General features: G+C 47.8%; 3 protein-coding genes across 3 annotated transcripts in view; 1 reads left to right on the top strand and 2 right to left on the bottom strand.

Annotated features, from left to right (window-relative positions):
• Positions 1-3,766: 3,766 nt before the first annotated feature.
• On the top strand, positions 3,767-4,562 carry S100B (S100 calcium binding protein B). The gene is made up of 2 exons (XM_009816786.2): positions 3,767-3,904; positions 4,422-4,562. The coding sequence occupies exons 1-2, from the start codon at positions 3,767-3,769 to the stop codon at positions 4,560-4,562; spliced, it is 279 nt and encodes a 92-aa protein (XP_009815088.1).
• A 6,691-nt stretch (positions 4,563-11,253) lies between these two features.
• LOC104253177 (zinc finger protein 239) lies at positions 11,254-13,475 on the bottom strand. The gene is made up of 2 exons (XM_059820803.1): positions 13,464-13,475; positions 11,254-12,237 (listed from the first exon to the last, which is right to left on the bottom strand). The coding sequence occupies exons 1-2, from the start codon at positions 13,473-13,475 to the stop codon at positions 11,254-11,256; spliced, it is 996 nt and encodes a 331-aa protein (XP_059676786.1).
• Positions 12,926-19,632, bottom strand: part of DIP2A (disco interacting protein 2 homolog A) — a 135,962-nt gene continuing 129,255 nt past the window's right edge. Inside the window, exons 36-38 of the mRNA XM_059820804.1 lie at positions 18,808-18,982; positions 15,806-15,929; positions 12,926-14,933 (exon numbers count right to left, since the gene is read on the bottom strand). Of these exons, the coding sequence (XP_059676787.1) occupies positions 14,681-14,933; positions 15,806-15,929; positions 18,808-18,982 (552 nt within the window). The 3' untranslated portion in view covers positions 12,926-14,680. The remainder of the gene's footprint in view (positions 14,934-15,805; positions 15,930-18,807; positions 18,983-19,632) is intronic.

The raw sequence follows: 19,632 nt of genomic DNA on the forward strand, positions 1-19,632 counted from the left end.
GCCAAGTTTTCTGGTGTTCACACCAGAAACTGCTCCTTCCCACCCTATCAGCCAGAGCAGCAGATCATTGCAGATCATTTCCCGTAAAATACAGAAGTCAGAATGATTTGGGGTGAAATGGACAGTAAGAATAAGCAGGAAAGAGAATTTCAAGACTGTTCAGGTTTTGATCTGCTTATTTTTCTGTTCCATTTTAAGAAAAGGTCACTTTCAAGAACGACATCAGAAAATGGTTTAACGAGGCCGAGGTAGGACCTTGTCTCTTTGTGTGTGTGTGTGTGTGTGCTTTGATGCATTTCTTGGCTAATGACTGAGCTGAGAGATCTACCAGATCAAATTACTATTGATGGAGAAAAATACTGTTTCTTTCCTGCTGACAGAGAGTCCCATTTATAGGCAGCTTTTAAGTGAACACAAATATACTTGGAAAAAATCAAATATTGCAAGACTGTTGACAAACTACCTCCACGCTAGAAATGGCACTGCCTAAAAGTGTGTGTCCTATCCCTGCCAGTCCAACGAGAGCACAGGTAACTAACTGCTGCAGTTCGTAATGCCATAAATGCAAGAATTTCAGTGGTCAGGTCTATATTTAGAGTCAACATGCTCAAGCTTAACACTGGGGAAACTATTTTTCCCCAAGCCAGTCTTTGAAGCTGTTACAAACGCTTTCAAGAGCTGATGTAAGGAAATGATCAATGTGGATGGGTTTCTTTCATACCAGTATGTGAAAAACTGTTAGGTAACATGGTAGGTGTTGTCTCAGTGATCACATCCATGGTAGCTTTGGGGAACACAGGAACTGCCAGGGACTGTGTCAGGCAACCCGCTCTTGCCTCTTCAAAGGGATATTTTTTAAGACGTCCAGATCTTCATCCTACTCCACAAGCATATGTATGAGGCTCTTATACTCCTCACATTTCTCCACAGCTGACCATGGTAATAAAATGACACCTCTGGGCTCTCCATCATGGGTATTGCTAAACTGTCTTCTTGGTAGCAGTGGTGACCTGTTCTGAGTTGCACCGAGTCTGAAATTCAACAAAGGCCTAAGACATAAAGCAGTTATAAAGCAGTGAACTGCTTTCACTTGTGCTGCAGTGAAAAAGGGGTAAATGGAAACATGCCACATCAGTAATAACAGACAGCTTCAACTTTGGCTCATTCCATCTCATTCTCGGGAAACAGCATGGTTAAGCAATGAAACACATCATTGAAAACCTGCTTTCTTCAGCATGTTTTCTGTGTTTATCAACCACCCGCTTGTACTGTGCCACCAGGAGCAGTCTGGGTGAAAGATGCTGCTTGCTGCTCTTGCTGCTTGTCACCTGCTCCCCTCCAGATCCCCCTTTCCCGGCCGGGCTGCCCGCCGGCCCCCACAAAGCATCACCTCTGTGCACCAGCCTGCAAGGGAGTCTCTGGTGGAAAGGGAAACTTCCAGCTCTGGGGTTTAAATAAAAGCGCATTCGATGCCCATGGTGGCTGCTGGGGCTGGCAGAGGACTTCTGAGCAACACCACCCGTGCGGCCGTGACACGGCCAACAGGTACACGCAGGCAGGAGGTTCTCACCGTCCCCCCAAACGAAGGGGTGGTGTCTCGGTTACTGCCCGGTGACAGCCTTGTGAGAGCACCGTTACAACCCAAAGCCACTCGACGCAGCTTTTTGTGAGGGTACGGCAAGGCACGCCCCAGAACCTGGCACTGTTTCCCCAGTATGCATCAGGGAGGAGCTGCTGCTGTCAGCTCTGTCCTTCAACCACTTGCAGCCCAATACAATCGAATTCCCCCGCAAGCGGTCCCACTGTCCCCCAGACTGACGGGGTAGCAGAGAAGACGCAGCCAGACCCATCTCCGAGGTGCACAGCGAAGGGACAAGAGGCCACAGGCACAAGCTGTCATGATGGACGTTCCTGTCAAATGCAAAGAAAGAAAAAATTCTGCCCCAGAGGGTGCTGTGGCCCTGGGACAGGGCCCACAGGGACCGGGGGGCTCCATCGTTCCCATGCACCTGGCTCTGGCTGTGGGGTGCCTTGGGGCAGGTCTTGGGGCCCCCAGCCCAGCTCTGACCGCGCCTGTCCAGCCGTGGCTCACAATTCATTGCCTTTACTGCGGACGAGAGCGGCAGCACAAGCGATGCCGCGAAGCCGGCTCTCCTGCTGACTGCCCAGTTATTTTTTTTCTCACAACGGCGGCTTTCTCCGCAGTGGCTCCCACGTTCGCGGCTGTGGGCTGGCAGCGAGTCAATGCATCTCTGTGTGCATCGCTGCGCAGTGTGGGCCCAGCGCCCGGCTCCGGACACCCCCGCCTCCAGCTGCCATTGGCGCTGCAGGCGCTGCGGTAGGGCCCGGGGCTCTCCGCCCCCCGGGCATAAGAAGCCAGCGAGTCCCCGGGGCGTTCGGCCGCACTGCATTGCTGTGCCACAGCCCCGCCGCCAACAGGGAGGTGAGAGGGGCCGGGGGATGCTGGGGCAGGAGGCATTTGGCTGATGCTGCGGGAGGGGTGGTGCGGGGGGCACGTCGCAGGTTAGAGCTCTGCCACTACAGCGGAGACCAGTGGGGAGCTGAAACACTCCTCAGCCGTGCGGATGGGAAGGCGGCAGCGCCGCTGGCAGCTAGCTCAGCCTGGCGCAGGCAGGGCAGGAGCATGCAAAGGGCTGTTAGGATGCATGCATGAAGTGCTTCAGGAGTATTTCCGACCTGATTGGAAACAGTCTTGCAGTTTGAACACCAACTGCTGTACAGGGGAGGGCGTCAGCTTGAGAGTCAAGACATGGGATGAGATTCAGTGCCTTCAGCATCGGACCCTGTGGTGGGGAAACGGGAGCCAGGCTGCAGGGCAGGAGACATTTATCCGTGGGGTATGAATTAACTGAGTGCCAGACAATAAGGCTTTCTTTGTTCTCCCCAGCGTCAGTGCATTCAACAGCTTTTGGGAAGGTGGTTTTGCATCTCTCCCTTTTCAATCAGAGTCTCTTTGGTTTGTCTGTTTGTGACATCTGCAGGAAACGCCGCAATCCCAATTATTAACATTCCCGATAGGGTCTCCAGATCAAGCGCGGAAGGAGGGAGGTTAGAGATGTGCTTATTTTGTCCCGCTGGCTCTCACCAAAAGTGGTTCCTGCCTGGGTTCCCCTGACTGCTCAGTTGCAGACAGGCCTGCAGGCAAGAAAGGCAGAGTCAAAAGCACCTGTGACAGAGGGGACAGCAAAACCTTTCTGAAGCTGCGTGTGCAGAAATGAAACCTCTGCCTGGCTTTCTCCAAGCAAGGAGAACAAAGTAATGGGTTAAGCAGCGGGAGCCAAAGAAGAGGTGAAGTGACAACACGGCACCTGCTAGCCAGGTCCACACATACGGAAAATGCAGGGGCACCTTGCCGGAAGCTGCCAGGGCTTTGCAGCGTCTCCTCCTCGTTTTCTTTCCTATGCTCTGCCCACATAGAGACCCAAGGTGCCAAACTGACATCAGTCGCAGGGGATGTGTCAGCTCCCGGCATATGCCAGTCCTGTACTAGGCACTCCTTGCGCTGTTGCTCTCCTCTCCTCGAGAGCTCCTGGAGGCACAGCCAAGGTCTCTCGGGATCACCCTCCCTGAAGCGAGAGCTGCTAGTGGTGTTTTTCAGCAGCACGTTTTGAGAGCGGGGTCCAGCGTTGTTGACGTGTGGGGGGAGCCCCGGGGCGGCCGCGTTTGCAAAGCAAAAGGCATGGCTGGAGCTTGCCCAGGCTAACGCACCCATCCCTCCCTCTGACCTCAGGGCCACGCTGTGACCATGTCTGAGCTGGAGAAGGCCATGATCGCCATCATTGATGCCTTCCACCAATACTCAGGGAAGGAAGGAGACAAGCACAAGCTGAAAAAATCAGAACTGAAGGAGCTCATTAACAACGAGTTGACCCATTTCCTTGGTGTAAGTATTGCTCTCCGTGCAGCACACCTGGCTGGGCTCAGGGAGCGTGTCAAGCGGCTGCCGGGCTCCGCTAACTCCATCTCCCATGGGAAGCAAGCGCAGGGGAAGGGGTTTACTCATGCAGCAGTGTGTTAAACACTTTGCTCCTGCTCTGCAGGAGTAGCAGGTGGCAGGACAAGGGCAACAGCCCGCGTTGGGGGCTGGGGTTCAGGTTGGATACTAGGGAAATTTCCTTCCATGGGAAGGGGGGACAGCCTTGCCCCAAGGGACTCAAAATGTCCCTTCCCAGCGGCACAGCTGTGGCTGCGATTCCCACTTCAAGACGGCTGCTGTTGCGCAGATGCTGCTGCCGGCACAGGGTGGTGCCCCAACACAGACAGGAAAACAGCCACGAGCTATGTGGGATGTGTCTGAACAGAGATTCAGCCCTGAGAGCACCCAAGAAGCGGGGACATGTTACTGTCTGGGCCTTGCTCCGACCCTCCCCAGCTTTTGCTGCCTGTTTCTATCCCTTCAGGAGATCAAAGACCAGGAGACTGTGGACAAAGTCATGGAGGCGCTGGACAGCGATGGGGATGCAGAGTGCGACTTCCAGGAGTTTGTAGCCTTCATTGCGATGGTCACTGCTGCTTGCCACGAGTTCTTTGAGCATGAGTGAGCTGCTGGGAAGCAGGCGAGCACCTCCTGCTCACGCCGGAGAGATGCAGAGCAGCATCATGCCTCCGGGAAAAAGACTGGGTGCGATTAGGGGCTCCTTGGAGTTAAGCTTGTGCTAGACTTAAGCAGCTTATTAAGTTCTGCGGCTTTGTGAACATGAAACACCCGCATGGCTCAGGAAAGCCTGTCGGCCAGTGCTCACCTGGCTGGATGGGGTGTGCGAATGCCTTGTCTCAAGCTCCTTCCCTGCTGCTGTATGCAAGGGACATGCATGGAGCTGGAGGGAGGTGGACGCTGCGATCCAAGCTTGCTTGCAAAGGGAAAAGGGAAATTCAAGGGCTGAAGTAGGAGGTGATGCAGAGGGGCTGGTTACAGAAGCCTGTTTCTGAGCCCACTGGCCTGAACAGAAAGGCTCCCGTTGATTCCCATGGGCTCTGACAGCCCCGTGCGTGGTACTAACCCGGGCAGCACAGCCCCTGTCCCGTCACAGGGGCTCAGCAGAGCCCATGCATTTCTTGGCAAATTGAGACACCCTTGGCTTGAAAGGCAAAGCATAACCATCTAACAGCACAGGTTTTTCTCTTGTCAATGAATCCTCCTGCTTTTAGCAGCCTGCAGAACTGGAAGCAAAAGCGTATGAGGCTCCTGGGCTGGGGACAGCTTCTGGGCCTGGGATATGCCTTGGTGAGGTCTCCAGGCTCAGTCAGAAGGGAAGGGGGGATCCGCCCAGCGTGACCACAGTGCTTTAATATAGACCAGGCACAGCCTCCAGAGTTTGTGGAAATGGTGAGAATAAAATGTTGTTTCGGTCTCTGGGCTGCAATTGGTCTCTGGTGAAAAATGTGTCCTTTTGTCCCAGGCTGTGTGCAGCTCCCCAGCTGCCCTGCACTGTCAGAGGGGAAGGCCGGAGGACGCAGCCTGAAGCACTGCTACGACTCATGCCCCTGGGTTTCTTGGTGGGCATCGACCCTTCATCTCCTCCCTGGCATCACTGTTGCTGGCCAAACAGCTCAAGGCTGTCGCCACCACCATGCTCCGCCTGGCTGTCCAACTGGCAGACGTACCTGCGAGGCCAAAGGAGTGCAACGCACCTTTGCGGGACTGCTGCTGTTCAGGATGTGTCCGCTGCTGCCAGGGTCATCCAGGGGCTTGCACTGGTGAGCCTTTGCAAAGCCAAAACTAAACCTAGGACAATTTCCCTGAAGCCTGTGCTCCTGCCTTTTTCAGTCTGCACAGAATCACACAGAATCACTAAGGTTGGAAAAGACCTGTAAGATCATCAAGTCCAACCATGCACTTGCCATCCAGCTCAGCGATACCTGTGAGCTAGGCATTCACGGCTAGCAACATCTATAGTGACAAATTCACAACAAAGATGCCCCCAGATGTTGTTGTCATTTTTACTTCATTCCACATTTCATAATGATTTTATGTGCAAAATGACATGTCTTCCGACTGGGAACATCTTGCTATTCTTGCTATTCTCACCTGCCTTCCCCAAGCTCTGAAAGGGGATGCTCAGGCAGAGACATACATACAAGAAAGACTATATCTTGTACTCATCTAGAATTAAAAAAGTTTTGCCATCCCAGGGTAGTGCTCATTTGCTGAGAACTTGTTTAGCATCCAAGTGACTGCCACATTTTTAACATCCTCATCAGTTCTCGGTTCAGGGTTTCCAACACTTGTGCGGACCTGAAGCAGTGTGTGAGGACAATGAATGGGGACATTGTCTGTCCCAGAGTGTCCCCAAGGTTAGGCAGGGTAGGCGGGACTCTCCCAACCCTCTCTTGAGCCTGAACCTGAGTTCAGCAGAGGGGTTTGATGCTTCAGCACAAGTGTCTGCAGGTGAGGCTGTCTGGCAGGTCTCCCAAGTCCCACCTGCCTTCTGCCTCACCGCACCAGCATTGCTCCCATGGATGAGGAATCCTTCCCCAAGATCGAGCCTTTTCAGCAGCTCTGCACAGCATCGCAGCAGCAAAGAGCTGTAGGTGTAACACGCGGCTTGAATGCTGGCAGAGCTGGCGAGACACAGAGCAGGCTCTCCTGTCCCTTGGCGAGCAATGGGTGCAGCAGCAGGGAGCAACAGAGTATGACTGCGCACGTGTTTCTGGCAGTATGGCTGATCCTGACTTAGCAACATGACTGCTGGGAATTCACAGAGGCTGTACCTAGCACAGGAGAAGGCACAGCAGAGCTGGTGCCTCTTGTCAGGGGGGAAGAGAGTGCGTCTTCCTTTGAGGTGAGCACCCCAACTACCTATGGTGCAGTACATAGCGCTCAGGCTACTGAGCCCCGGACACTCCTCCCCAGTCAGCAAGGAAAGCAGAGCTTTCCTGAAGTGAAATTCCTGAAACAGAGACTGCATGGTCACAGGCCTCACTCAGCACCACCCAGTCTGCCCTGCAGCTCTGCTCCTGTTGTGTCCCTCTGCTCTCTGACACAGGTGGTGCCTCAACTGAGAGCGCGGACCGCGGGGACAGCCGCACGCTGGCGCAGCGGGGGAGGCAGGCAAAGCAGCCTGGGCAATGCCTGCCCAAGCACATAGCATGAGGTGCCTCTGCCAACCACCGACTACTGCCGATCCCTCCTCCACGCTGCCGCCTCGCACACACAGGCACAGGCACAGCCAGCCACCCGCAGCACCTCTGCTAACACCCTCATGGACCATGCAAGCCCCTCTGTCCAGCCTAGAAAAAGGATGCTGCCATGCCAATGAGGGCCTTGAGTAGTGCTGTGAGGGGCTCAGAAGCGCGGCGAGGCTTTCTGGGGGAAAAAAGAAAATCTCTCAAGCCTTGGGGCTGACCAAGGAGCAGATGTCAGAGCTCTGCAAGGCCAACATCACAGCTGGCTCTGAAGGAGACTCAAAAGGCTTAAGCAACTCGCTAACCTCCCAGCGACGACAGGCTAGAATACTTAAAAGTGCCAGTCCTGACACCACTGGTTTTCAGGCTCTGGCAGGGATAGTTCACTCTTCAGGAAAGGAAGGTGATAGGCTCATGACATTATGAAATAATATTCAGTTATGCCCCCATCCCAGCCAACAGACTCAGCCTGCTGGGTACCCGAGGGGTGTGTGTTCTTACAACACCCCACTGGCACTGGTTAGATTGATCTGACATTCCATCGATCCAGGAGAGCTCAGAAAATCCACATTTTCGTCATTAGTGCAGACTGACGTGTGACAACCGGCAGAAAGGCTGGTTTGGTAACAGGGAGCTCTGGGGTCTGCGCTGTGGGACCCTCAGGGCCCTGGGAGGCCCCCCACGGATGAAACGGCAGCATTGCACTAGAAGTGCCTACCTGACGTTTGGACACGTTTGTCAGTTATGTTTTTGACTCCCTATAGAAGATGCAAGTGAATTTCCCACCAGGAAGGGCACCAATCAATGGTTTCTTACATTAAATGCCCTGTCAAGACAAGAGCTATTTATCAACAGTACTAAAAGTGAAACAAAGAGAAGAAAGTACAACAACAGGAAGAGCCGGAGACGTTTAAGACTCAAATTAACTTTGCAAACTAGAAAAGTGACAGATGGGGGCAGGTTAGTACATACATGCTGCGTTGTACCTCTGCTGAATTACACTTTCATCATTTAAAATGCTGCCATTACTTTTTGCTCTGGGAGATTAGAAGCTGCATTTTTACTCTCTCCTCAGATAATTATAGGCAAAGCACATCTGTGAAAGGGAACCCTCTCTCTGGATCAGACACAAAATTACCAGCACTGGAAGAGCACGTACAGACCCCCACAAAAAAGTTCTTCCACGTAAGATCTAATCTTACTGCGAGTGCTGATTATTGCTGTTAGCACATCTAAAAAAAATATTATTAATCTTGTTAACTGTCGATAGGATGTGCATTCAGGCTGAATCATTCAATAGCAGAGTTCATGTGCTGACAGCAAGAAAAATAATTTACCTTAAAAAGAAAAACAAAATATGCTTTTTCCACAAATCATCCACAAATTAAATGCGGACTTTTACAGATCCCAGAGAAAGAACATTCCTGACCTTGTTGGATGGAGTAAAGCAATTGCCTAAACAAAGCACTGCGCCGCTGGGCTGCATCTCCCACGCGTTCAGAATGCCGCGCTCCAAGCTGTGACGGCACTGAGAGGTGCTCCTCCATCCTGGCAGTCTAGTGACATGGAAGCACATTCCTGCTCCCTTGGTACCTTAAGCTGAAAAATACATTTCAAAAGAACGCAGCAGCATTTCTGTGAGTGATCCACAGACTGAATTTGTTCCCCCTACCAGATATTAAATCTAAAGGATTTGCCTGGCCTTACTGTACTGCAACAGTCAGGGCATTAGAGCATATTTTCAGTTTTCCCATTCTGAAATATTCTCGACACTGGATTTTACTATACAAAGTCTGAGTTCATCCTGCATCCCAAACCGTGTGGACTTCCAATTGCAGGGGGAAGGCAGCTGACAGAGCAGGAAACTAGAAGAGCAAAATGTGAAGCTTTTTAAGCAAAACAAAATAAAACACCTCCAAAACTATTAAGGAGCAACATAGAACTTACCTTTAAAAGGCCACTTTTGTATTTTCTTGCCACTGAAATTTTGATTCTGCGTGTAGGCGTGCCACGTTGCAAGTATAGACACAACCACCATGGCATTGTTTTCCAAGTTTGGCAAGGAAAAATGCCAGAAATAAGGACAAATTGTTATTTTGCAGTTACCTTTGCAAGCTAAGTTTTAAGGAACACTAGAAAATTAGCAAATGCTTTTACTTCCATAAGCAAACTTTTATGTTTAGGTGAGAACAGGATTGGGGGGGGGGAAGTGACTGAAGAAAACAACAGTGGTGTATATTATTTTAATAACATGTACTGAAATACAAAAAAGATAGAACTCTGTTTATATGGCACTGGCATAACTGAACTGGAGACAAACCCCAGTTTGTCTAGTTCCTCCTAAACAACATGACTGGTCACAAAACAAAATCTAAAGACTGTAGCAAAAATTTACATTAGAATTTGTCACGACTGGCTTAGAAACATCTCATTTGAAAGATTTGAGCATGTAAATATTTAAAGTCTATTAACCAGCTGAATATAAACACCAGTTCAACAGTAAGAGTTATATCTTAGTATTCCCAGCATCAAGTAAATCCTGAAGTGCTAAGTCAGAGAATTATTCAACGCAGTTTTGTAAGCTGTAAATTAGTTCTTAGATGTTATTCAGCTCTATCATCTACTAACATGATTTCTGGCCTGACATGCTGCAATACTTTAAATGTACAAGCTTTCTGAAAATTCCTTTTTTGGCCTTAAAACAGAGTTGTGAATATGCTATAGAAACCAAAACCAGAAGCCTATCCAAAAAGATCCTTAAAGTGCATAATACGTGTTTTCACACAATGGCAGGGAAATAGTGTTAAAAAAATCAGGGACTTGGTACAGCAAATTAGGAATGTGCCCTTAAAATGAACTCACTGCTTCCTTTCTTCTGCTATAATGAATTCCTGGGTAACAATAAGCGATAAATAAAGGCATAAAGTAGCCTCATAGTACTGGTGCTAGAATGACACAGAGCTTATAAAAAGTCAGTACAAAGTCCTGGCTCACAAAGAATACTGCTGCAATAAAGGCAGTTTTATTAATGTTTACAAAGTTATTTAGTACTCACTGGAGTCCAAGCTCACACCCCAGAATAAATCTGAAACATTCCACTTGACCAGCAACCCTTTCATGGCATCTTGTCTCATTCCCTCAGTGTGGTGACTGGCCAGTGAACCAGCTACAGCAATTTGTTACTACAGAAGGAGACGGGGCTTAGAATTCCTTTGTTACTACATGTTACATTCCCAAAAGATCAGGTAAAAAAAAATAAAAAAAAAAAACCCACCACCATTCTTGGACCCTTACTACAAGCTGGTATTTCAAATGTCAAACTCATTCAATTTAAGATGAATTACAGATTTTTGACAGCTGTCTTCATTAGTTTTGAGAAAGATGAGTTAAGTTGCTTTGGCAATAAAACCTGCTGTGCTTTAAATGCACTTCATACACAGCATTATCTGGATGCTAAGTACAATGCCTTCTTGTAACAGTGAGAAAAACAGAAAAGGCTCAAAGATGCTATCTTCTCTCAAAGATGCTATCTTCTCGCTATGTACAGTGCTTTTAAAAACAAATCATGGTTTGCAGGATAAATTCCTGCTTGTTCCCTAAACCCACTGTTGGTACAAATCTGTTTTCTGTAGGCACGCCACCTCTCTTGCCTCTTCAAACAAAAACTTTGCCTTAGTTTAAGAGACTACAATGTAATTTATTTCCGCATACAAAGCATCATCCCTCTTTCAATGTGGGTCAAGCAGGCGCTTTGGTCAGGAACCCCTGGAAGTCTGTGTTAGGAAATGCTGCTGACAGGAAACAAACCCACCAGGGCCCGTGAACAAAGTGGAATCCCCCTGGAACCATGGAGCGTCCTGCACGCCACACCAACTGCGGGGAGCCTCAACAGACTTTTACGCATCTGCTGCACCCCAGAGAAGTGTTTGCATTGAACCTTGCATCAGAGAAAGAATTCCATTTGGAAACATGCTGTGGAGTAACGCTGATGCAGCATGTAATTTTCTTTTGATAAAAATTAAACCAGACAGTCTACCTCCCATGAATCATGTTGTGGAGGGCCAGGAACAGTCCTTGTTTTAGTGACTTTTACAGTCTTTCTGCCTGCTACTGCTTTGGGTCAGCCTGGTGAGGCTGCTCGAGGCTGTCGTTTCGCTGCTGCTGTTTCTGCTCCTGCTTTTTCTTCTCAGCCCGTGCTTTTGCCCTGGTGGTCATTGACCTGGGTCTAGCATCAGGCCTCTCTTCATCCTGCTGGTGCTTTTTACAATGTTTTTCAAAGGTGGAAAGTTTGGCATATGTCCGGTTGCAAACCAAACAGTGGTACGGCCGCTCCCCACTGTGTGTTCTCATGTGAAGCTGGAGGTAAGAGGACCTGGAAAAGGCTCGGCTGCAGACCGAGCAGCGGTGAGGCTCGCGTGCCTCGTGGGTCTTCAGGTGCTGCTTGAGGGACGACGCCTGCTTGAAGGCCTTCCCGCAGGTGGAGCACTTGAAGTTCCTCTCACCCGACTCGAGAAGCTGGTGCGACACGAGGTGGGCAGAGGAACGGAAGTTCTTCCCGCACTTGTCACACTTGTAGGGCCGCTCCCCGGTGTGCAGGCGGACGTGGAGGACCAGCCCGGCCTTCTGCGTGAAGGCCTTCTCGCACTGCAGGCACTTGAAAGGCCTCTCGCCCGTGTGCACACGACGGTGGGTTGCGAGGTGTGAGGCACGCCCGAAGAGCTTGCCGCAGTCCTCACACTTGAAGGGCCTCTCGCCGGTGTGGATGGCCTTGTGGCGCACCAGGTGGGAGGACTGGAGGAAGAGCTTCCCGCAGACGGGGCACTGGTACTTCCGCTCGCCCGTGTGGGAGCGGAGGTGGAGGGCAAGGTGCGACGAGGAGATGAAGGCCTTGCCGCAGAGTGGGCAGGCGTGGGGCCGCTCCCCGGTGTGGGTGCGCTTGTGGAGGACCAGCCCCGAGGAGAGGGCGAAGGCCTTGGCGCAGACGGGGCAGCGGTAGGGCTTCTCCCCGGTGTGGACCCGGCGGTGCTTGGCCAGGGCGCCGGCCTGCGCGAAGGCCTTCCCGCACTGCTCGCACCCGTGAGGCCGCTCCGCCTCGGCGGCCAGCGCCAAGCCCCGCCCGCCCCCCGCCCGGGGGCCCGGCCCGCCCGGCGGCCCCGCCGGCACCATGGCGGCGGCCCGCGCGCCGCCGGCGCCCCGCCCCGGAAGCGGCGGCTCGGGCCCTGCCCCGCGCGCATGCGCCGCCGGCGCGCGGTGGTGACGTGCGGGAAGCGGAGCGCGGGCCGCCGGTCTGGGGCTGCGGCCGCCATCTTCTCCCTCGGCGGGGGGCGGCGGGCCCGGTTCAGGGCCTGGCAGGCGCCCGGCGGCTCTGGGCAGCGCCCCTGATGCGAGGCAGCTCCGTGTGCTGGCGGCAGAGCTGGCTCCCCTCCCTCCGTCTCTCACGGCGCCGACCCAGCAGGGCGCTATGTCAAGAGCCACCCTCGGCTTCGCTGGGTGAAATAAGCAGCGGCCTGCTGAGGGGAGGGATGTTACCCACCCTCCCCCCGGTACGAGCACTTCCATTTGGGTATGGAAAACAGTTAATTCAGGAACGTCCAGGATTGAGGATGTGCAATTGCTTTAATTGCAAAGCAACTGTCATGAGATCTGGCAGAAAAAGCTCTGCAGGCATTGAACTGTCCCAAAACACAGGGGAAGACTGCGTACTGTAGCCAAGGTAGTTTTTGGTTGAACAGCGTAAGCTTCAACACTCAGCAAGTCGGATTTTCAAGAGCTGTTTTGAAATGTTTAATGTGCTTTTAGTTTTAGATTTACTTTACAAGGCAACTTGTCTCACTGTCATCAATATCTCAATACAAAAATCTTACAATGCTTTATTTGCTAAAAAACTACAACATTAAAATTGGGGTCAGGTAGTTCTTTCCTTATGCCAGCTGTTTTGTTACGAGGAGTATCCCATAGTCCACTGCTAGAGGTTGCTGTACTTAAACAATAAGTTACACAAGTTCTGTACATAATTACAGTCATAGCAGAGTATGCAGCTGTATAATACACCACAGTAAAACACCATGAGGGCAAAGAGCTACTATATATGAAAGCTTTTTGTTGAAGATTTTATAGTTGATTTAACCAAGAGTCAATTCGATACCCTCTTACCAGGAGACTGACATCCATCTTTCTTAGGCACTGATCCAGGCAGAATTGCCTTGCAGAAAAACCTGGCTCTTTTGCCAAACTCATACATTATTAAAAAAATTTTTATGTAGCTGAAAGTCTTTAACAACTCTATAAAAATAAGTATTTGCTAGTCTCGTGCTTACCTTCAAATACATGGAGTATCTGAATAATTTCACATTCTCTTTCGGAATTAGGTTCACTGCAGTATTAGATCAGGCAGAAACTTCAAAACCTTAATTAGTCAAGTGTGACTCAACCAACTGGATATTTCAGCTTGAAGAAAAAAAGTCTGTCTAAATACAACTCTCAAAAAAAAAAAAAGAAGAAAGTTTGTACCATAGCAGATCAAGCTAACTAACACTGAGTATCTTTTCCATGGTGGGGAAAAAAAAAAAAAATCACTATCATAAGTTTTAGCACAGGATATTCAGGGAAAACATTTTGTAAAACCATGCTTTGCAAACATTTCTACGAATCATTCAGAGACTATTGGCTTTGGAATGAATTTTCAAATACTTGGCGTTATGCAGGGCAGTAATTAACAGCTAATGCTATGAAAACAAGCAACTTTAACATGAAGTTAGGACAGCAAGAGCAGTGAAGGCTCCTGCATCAAGTAGTTAAAACTGGATATTAATTTATATTTTATTATAAAGTTTATAGCATTACAGAGTCCAGCATGGCACAATAAGTAACCTTGTTACAGTTGCAGTATTTGTTTTTGCTTGGTACAAAAAAGCTGAACAGCAGCATAATTGTTGTTATAGTGAATCCGGGACTGGAGTGGATTTGTTTCTTCTGAATAGGGATGAGTCAGTGATGTAAAATAAAAAGGCTGCATTTTTAAATCTCTAATATGTGCAAAGTTCCTTTCAGTACAGTAGAGAATATGGTAGAGATGTGTGCAATCTTGAAAATTACGTCCCAACCCAGATACTGCCAATATATTGCAAACAATCACATGGAGGGCAAACTCTGAACGGTTACTCACGACTTTCAGAATTATTTCCAAGAGTCCTCCTCACAGCTGGTGTTCTCTCCCCGCCCCGCTTTATGTCCTTTTATGCAGTGCATCAAGTACTGACATTCATAATTATTGTAAAAAACATTGGTCCATGACAAGTTCTAAGTAAGTTTCCTTCAGGAATTCCAGTAAACTCTCCTTCCTAAGACAGCTGTAACTGTTACAATGTATTCATGAAAGCAAATGCAATCTGAGAGATGAAGGTCTGTGAAGATTAGTATCTCCATTTTCCTAGGGTCTTCAACAGCTTTTAAAAACACAGAAGATGGATTCCAATGTTATTATTCGGAAAGTCCCTTGATTTTGGTGCTTTAGCCTTGATGTGATTTTCTGTTTTCACATGTTGTAAGCAACATAAATAGGATCCAACTGGTCAGCTAAAAATCCGTCTCTCAAGTGCATTCGTTGTTTCTCACCACGGGAATTGATAGGAATAACACCGGGGTCCACAATGACTACGACACCTACTATGAGATAATGCTCTTCCAGAACCACATTTGTTACCAGCGCCACCAGGTCCAACGCTTCTTGTTCTGAGCCTTCTAATTCCACAACCACCACCAGCAAGTTGGTCCATGTAAACACAGCGCTGTCAGCACGATACAAATATTAATGGTGAGAAAAAAAGATATAGTCAAAGGAAGCTAGTTATCAGAGACTCACTGGAAAGAAATTTTGTAAGTACTTGAACAATATAATAAATGAGAACAAGTGATACAATAGTCATGTGAAAACATTCGTAAACCAAGAGGTATTAAAGCTGTAACTTCTTGGGATATTCTCTGCCACTTTTTTTTAACTGCCCATACAAAATATAAGTAGATCTTTTTCTCTTCTACATAAACAATCATGTATTTAAGAGTCCTCTGCACTTGCGTATTGAAACAGGAACCATTAAGATTTCACATTCAGTGTGTGCATACTTGATACCAATGTACTTGTGTAAATCTTCAGAGATTATTAAAGGAAAGACAAAACCTCCCAAAGATTACAAGTAAACACTACCACTTTGAGACTGAAGAAGACCTACAGCCAAATGGCATACCTCATCCATTAGGACCAAATGAGAATAGTATGTGTTAGAAGTAGAGAAGTTAGAGAAGAAGAGTATCCTTGGGATGTGTTTACCACATGCAAGCGTGTACATTCTGACATAGCCAGGGAAGTCAACAACACAACTTGCAAGTGCTCTGCTGCCCCATTCGCGCCCTGCCCTCTCTGTCTTTCAGACTATGAAGATCAAACTCTGATAAAGGTGTGGACTGGGTTTTTTGAGTGGTGGAGGCAGGGGAAAGAGGGGCGTTACATTGCAGTTACTCTCACTGCAGTTGTTTCTGAGCAAAGTTTTGGTGAGTTCACTCTACAGCAAGCTCTCAGTCTAACATGCTGTTCCACAAAGCTTGACTTCTGCTGCTTTAGAAGAAATAAAAGGATACAGAAAAGCAATACTGAGGTTCTTACCATTCGGCAATGCTTTTATGTGCTCTTATTACAGAGGTCTCTATATCAATAGGATGGTACCTCATTCCTCTGAGCTCCAGTGTTTCATCCAAAGAGCCTACCACGTACAGGGCATCATGCCTCTCTGCAATATAGCACAGACATTTAAAACATCAGATTTACAGAACAAACATAGTCATTTGCACGTGCTTATTCCTGATGTTTTACGATGTTCCTGGTGCCTCCTAGGAGAAAGAGTCTGTAATACACATCAAGCTCTACCATTTGGGGAGAAGAGAATTAAGAGGTCATTTAGCACTTCTGCCCATTGACTCCAAGCAAATGAGAACAGACTAAAAAGAAATTCTGGGTCATCCAGTTCTGCCACTTTGCTCACGTAATGTAATCTCAGTTCATAAACCCAATCAAAATCCATTGCTAAAGCATCATTTCGTCCCACTATTCTTACCAGAGAACTTCTCTCCTCTGATCGATAGGAACACTTTTCCAATTTCCAAAGTTAACTTTTTTCTTTTTAAAACCAGCTTATACCCACTTGTCCTCACGCCAGCAATATTCTTCTCAGCTTCTTAAGTTCCCCACAATTAACGCAGCAAGAGTAACTCTATCCTCTCCTCAGCCTTAGCTTTGCTAGGTTAAATAAGCTAAGCTCTCCTATAGACCCTTCTTGAAGGACATGCTCTCCACATTGCCACATTCATCCTGTAACTCCGTTCACTTCAACTTTGCTTTTACTGGCACCCATTTAATAATTCTGCTCAATCGTGTAACTTGAGATGAAAAGCATGTTGGGAAGCTGCACTGTATTTCACGCATGCTTGCTACGTTATTTCACCACACACAGCCTCTCGAATGCTGACAACCTAAAGGATAACTGACGTTCCACAGTGGTAAAAATCTCTATGATGTATGATTTTTCAGAAAGCTACAAGGCACAAAAACTTGCTATAGTATTCTGGTGCCTTGCCACCTGCAACTTCTCTTTCTTTGTGAGTGTCTGCTCACAGATTCCGATTTCTGTCAACTACTCAAGAACCGGGTGCCATTTCACTTTGAACAGTGACAGAAGGACAATTCCGTCAAAGCATCCAGTGCAGAACCTTGCACTAAGCAGCAGTACAATGCGCCCTGGAGGTCAGGTAACTAGCCTAGAAAATCAGAGAGGAGGAAAGCAAGGAAAGCTTAGAGCACCTTGATTGAGCGTTCTTCTGTCATGCTTTACTGGCTCTGAAGGGGAAGATGACATGTGGTAAAAGCTTTTTCAGGGAGCTGGATCGGCTCCCGCCAATAGCCTGAGACCACCTTCCTTCAGGAACAGAGACTCCAGAGGGGCAGGCCAACACAGAACTGCTCAGTGTACTAAGTAGGCTGAACGGGTGGAGAGGCCGGGTGCCAAGAAGGGACCCTTCTGTGTAATGGTGGTAGCTGTGGGCTAAGGATACCACACATCTCTGATGAAGACTGTTTCTTTACCAGAATTCACCTTTTGCTCTCTGATGGCACTCTGACTGTGGAAGAGGGAAGCCTGCACGACACTGCTCTGGAGGAGATGGAATTGAGTGGGCTGCAGGGATTTCTCCAGCTGGAGCAATAGCATCCACCTTTCTTGTTCTCAAGAGCCCCAGGGAGACTGAATAGCACACCAGCACAGTATGACAGAGGATGACCCTCTCTTAGCAACTAGGTCCAAAGAGAGTTACGTCACAGACCGTTTCTGAACCCTGGACTGGTATCCACTGCAACAGATGGGGTAGCTCTTCAACGAAAGTCTGCACCTTCAGCAAATTCCTCTCCTTGTTCACTCCTCTTCCTTCACATAATGGAGGACAAAGTAGGATGGACATGCATGGTGTCCCCCAAACCGACACCAGAAGTGGGGAACACTGCTTTTCTGTCTGGTACCATAAGTGATTACAGGAAATGCAAACGGTGTCTGTGAACCCCCTACAGTTCATTATCCAGTGACAGCAATGAGGGGACACTGACACTATCCGTGTAGATACCACCATTCATTTAAGGCCAATCACAGACAATTAGCAATATACATTTGCTAGTAAGTTATAAGCATTCAAACTCCTTTTCTTAGGATGTTTAGAGATTACTTTTTTTTTAAGTAAGTATGTGATAATCAAGAGTTATACCTCCTCCATATTCTGTCTCAACAGAAAAAGGAGCAATTTTTCTCCCATCTGCTTACATTTCTCAAGTTTAGACATCTTGGCTTAGATTGAAAAAATGAGATTAACAATTTATTTTCTATACTGGAAAAATTATGGAGAAGTTACTTCTCTAGACCTTTAACTTCTGAAAGGCTGGGGAATCACTAGTATTTGTGCATGTCCTAAAACTGCTGAATGACAACATTATTCATATTCTCTAGACCAGCACTGAAATACTGCATCCTGTCTGTAAGGAAAGAGGTTCAGAGGAAAAGTGAGTAGGAAGGCTCTAGTGCTTCTAACAAATCTGCTCATATTACTTTGTGTAAGTGGAAATAAAGGAAAATGAACATGATTTCTAAATCTATCAAAAGGGCATTATGAATTTCTCATTTTGCATGGTTACCCAGTATCATTATAATCAATGAATATGTGCAGAGTAACAATTCCTGTTACATTCAGGACTTTTCTCTGATGGAAGTCACACACACACAGAATCACACAGAGTTGCTAAGGTTGGAAAAGACCTGTGAGATCATCAAGTCCAACTATCAACTAACACCACCATGCCCATTAAACCATGTCCCACAATGCCTTGTCCACACGTTCCTTGAACACCTCCAGTGATGGTGACTCCACCACCTCCCTGGGCAGCCTGTTCCAGTGCTTCACCACTCTCTCAGTGAAGAAATTTTTCCTAATATCCAGCCTGAACCTCCCCTGGCACAACTTGAGGCCATTTCAAGTCAGGATGAACTTGCAGGACAGCCTACTTTTTGCTAGCTCAACTCACCCTCGGAGCTTCAAACACATGCTCCTGTAACTATATTTGCTTTCTCTCACCTCCACTAGCATCAGTAAGTTCTGTTCTGCGCAGAAAGCCAAGGTACCCAGTCCGAGCCCATATGGTCTGAGTGTCTCCAAAACTTAAGCGAGCAGTAAAGTGATCAGCGTGCAGTGCTTCTTCTCCATACACTGTGTAGTAACCAGTAGCATTGTGCGGACTACTGACCCATATCTAGGGGATTGAAAAAAAAAAAAAAAAATCATTCCCGTATAAACATAGGTTAATTTGCCAGACCCAGGCAGCATCATTTATTGATTTAAAAGATCTGTTCCACTGACTTTTTTTTCTTTTGCTCCTAAAATGCCAGGAGTAGTTTTATTAAAATAATTTGTTACCTTCTGCCTCACAGAAAATGATCAGGAAAAAGGAGTTAAAAGGAGTTTTATACACATGTAATTGGGGATGGTAAAGAGGAAAACCGAACTAGGCATTTGGCTTACTGGAAAGGAACACCCGTTAACGTGCAGTCTTCTATTAGCTGGGCACCTTGGTATACACAAATCCAGATGTATGTAAAACAAAGATTAAACCAAATAGAAAATTACCTCATTATTACTGTCCACTGATGAAAGTACGTAAGATATTCACTGCTTCTTCTAGCTGTCAATCAGACAGACTAGTCAACTGATATCACCTGGTACTGGCATGCAGTAGTTGACAGAGGAGGGAGGAAAGCATGCAGACATACATACAAGTATGTAAACAGTTCCAGCTCTCTGTGAGTTCATTCACTTGCCATGTTATGTGGCCATCCCACTAAGAGACAGGCATTTATCTAGCATGATTTAGCTATATATTACATCACTGCTGATAAACAAAGT

Source organism: Gavia stellata, chromosome 8 (genome assembly GCF_030936135.1).
Source record: "Gavia stellata isolate bGavSte3 chromosome 8, bGavSte3.hap2, whole genome shotgun sequence".
Taxonomy (NCBI): domain Eukaryota; kingdom Metazoa; phylum Chordata; class Aves; order Gaviiformes; family Gaviidae; genus Gavia; species Gavia stellata.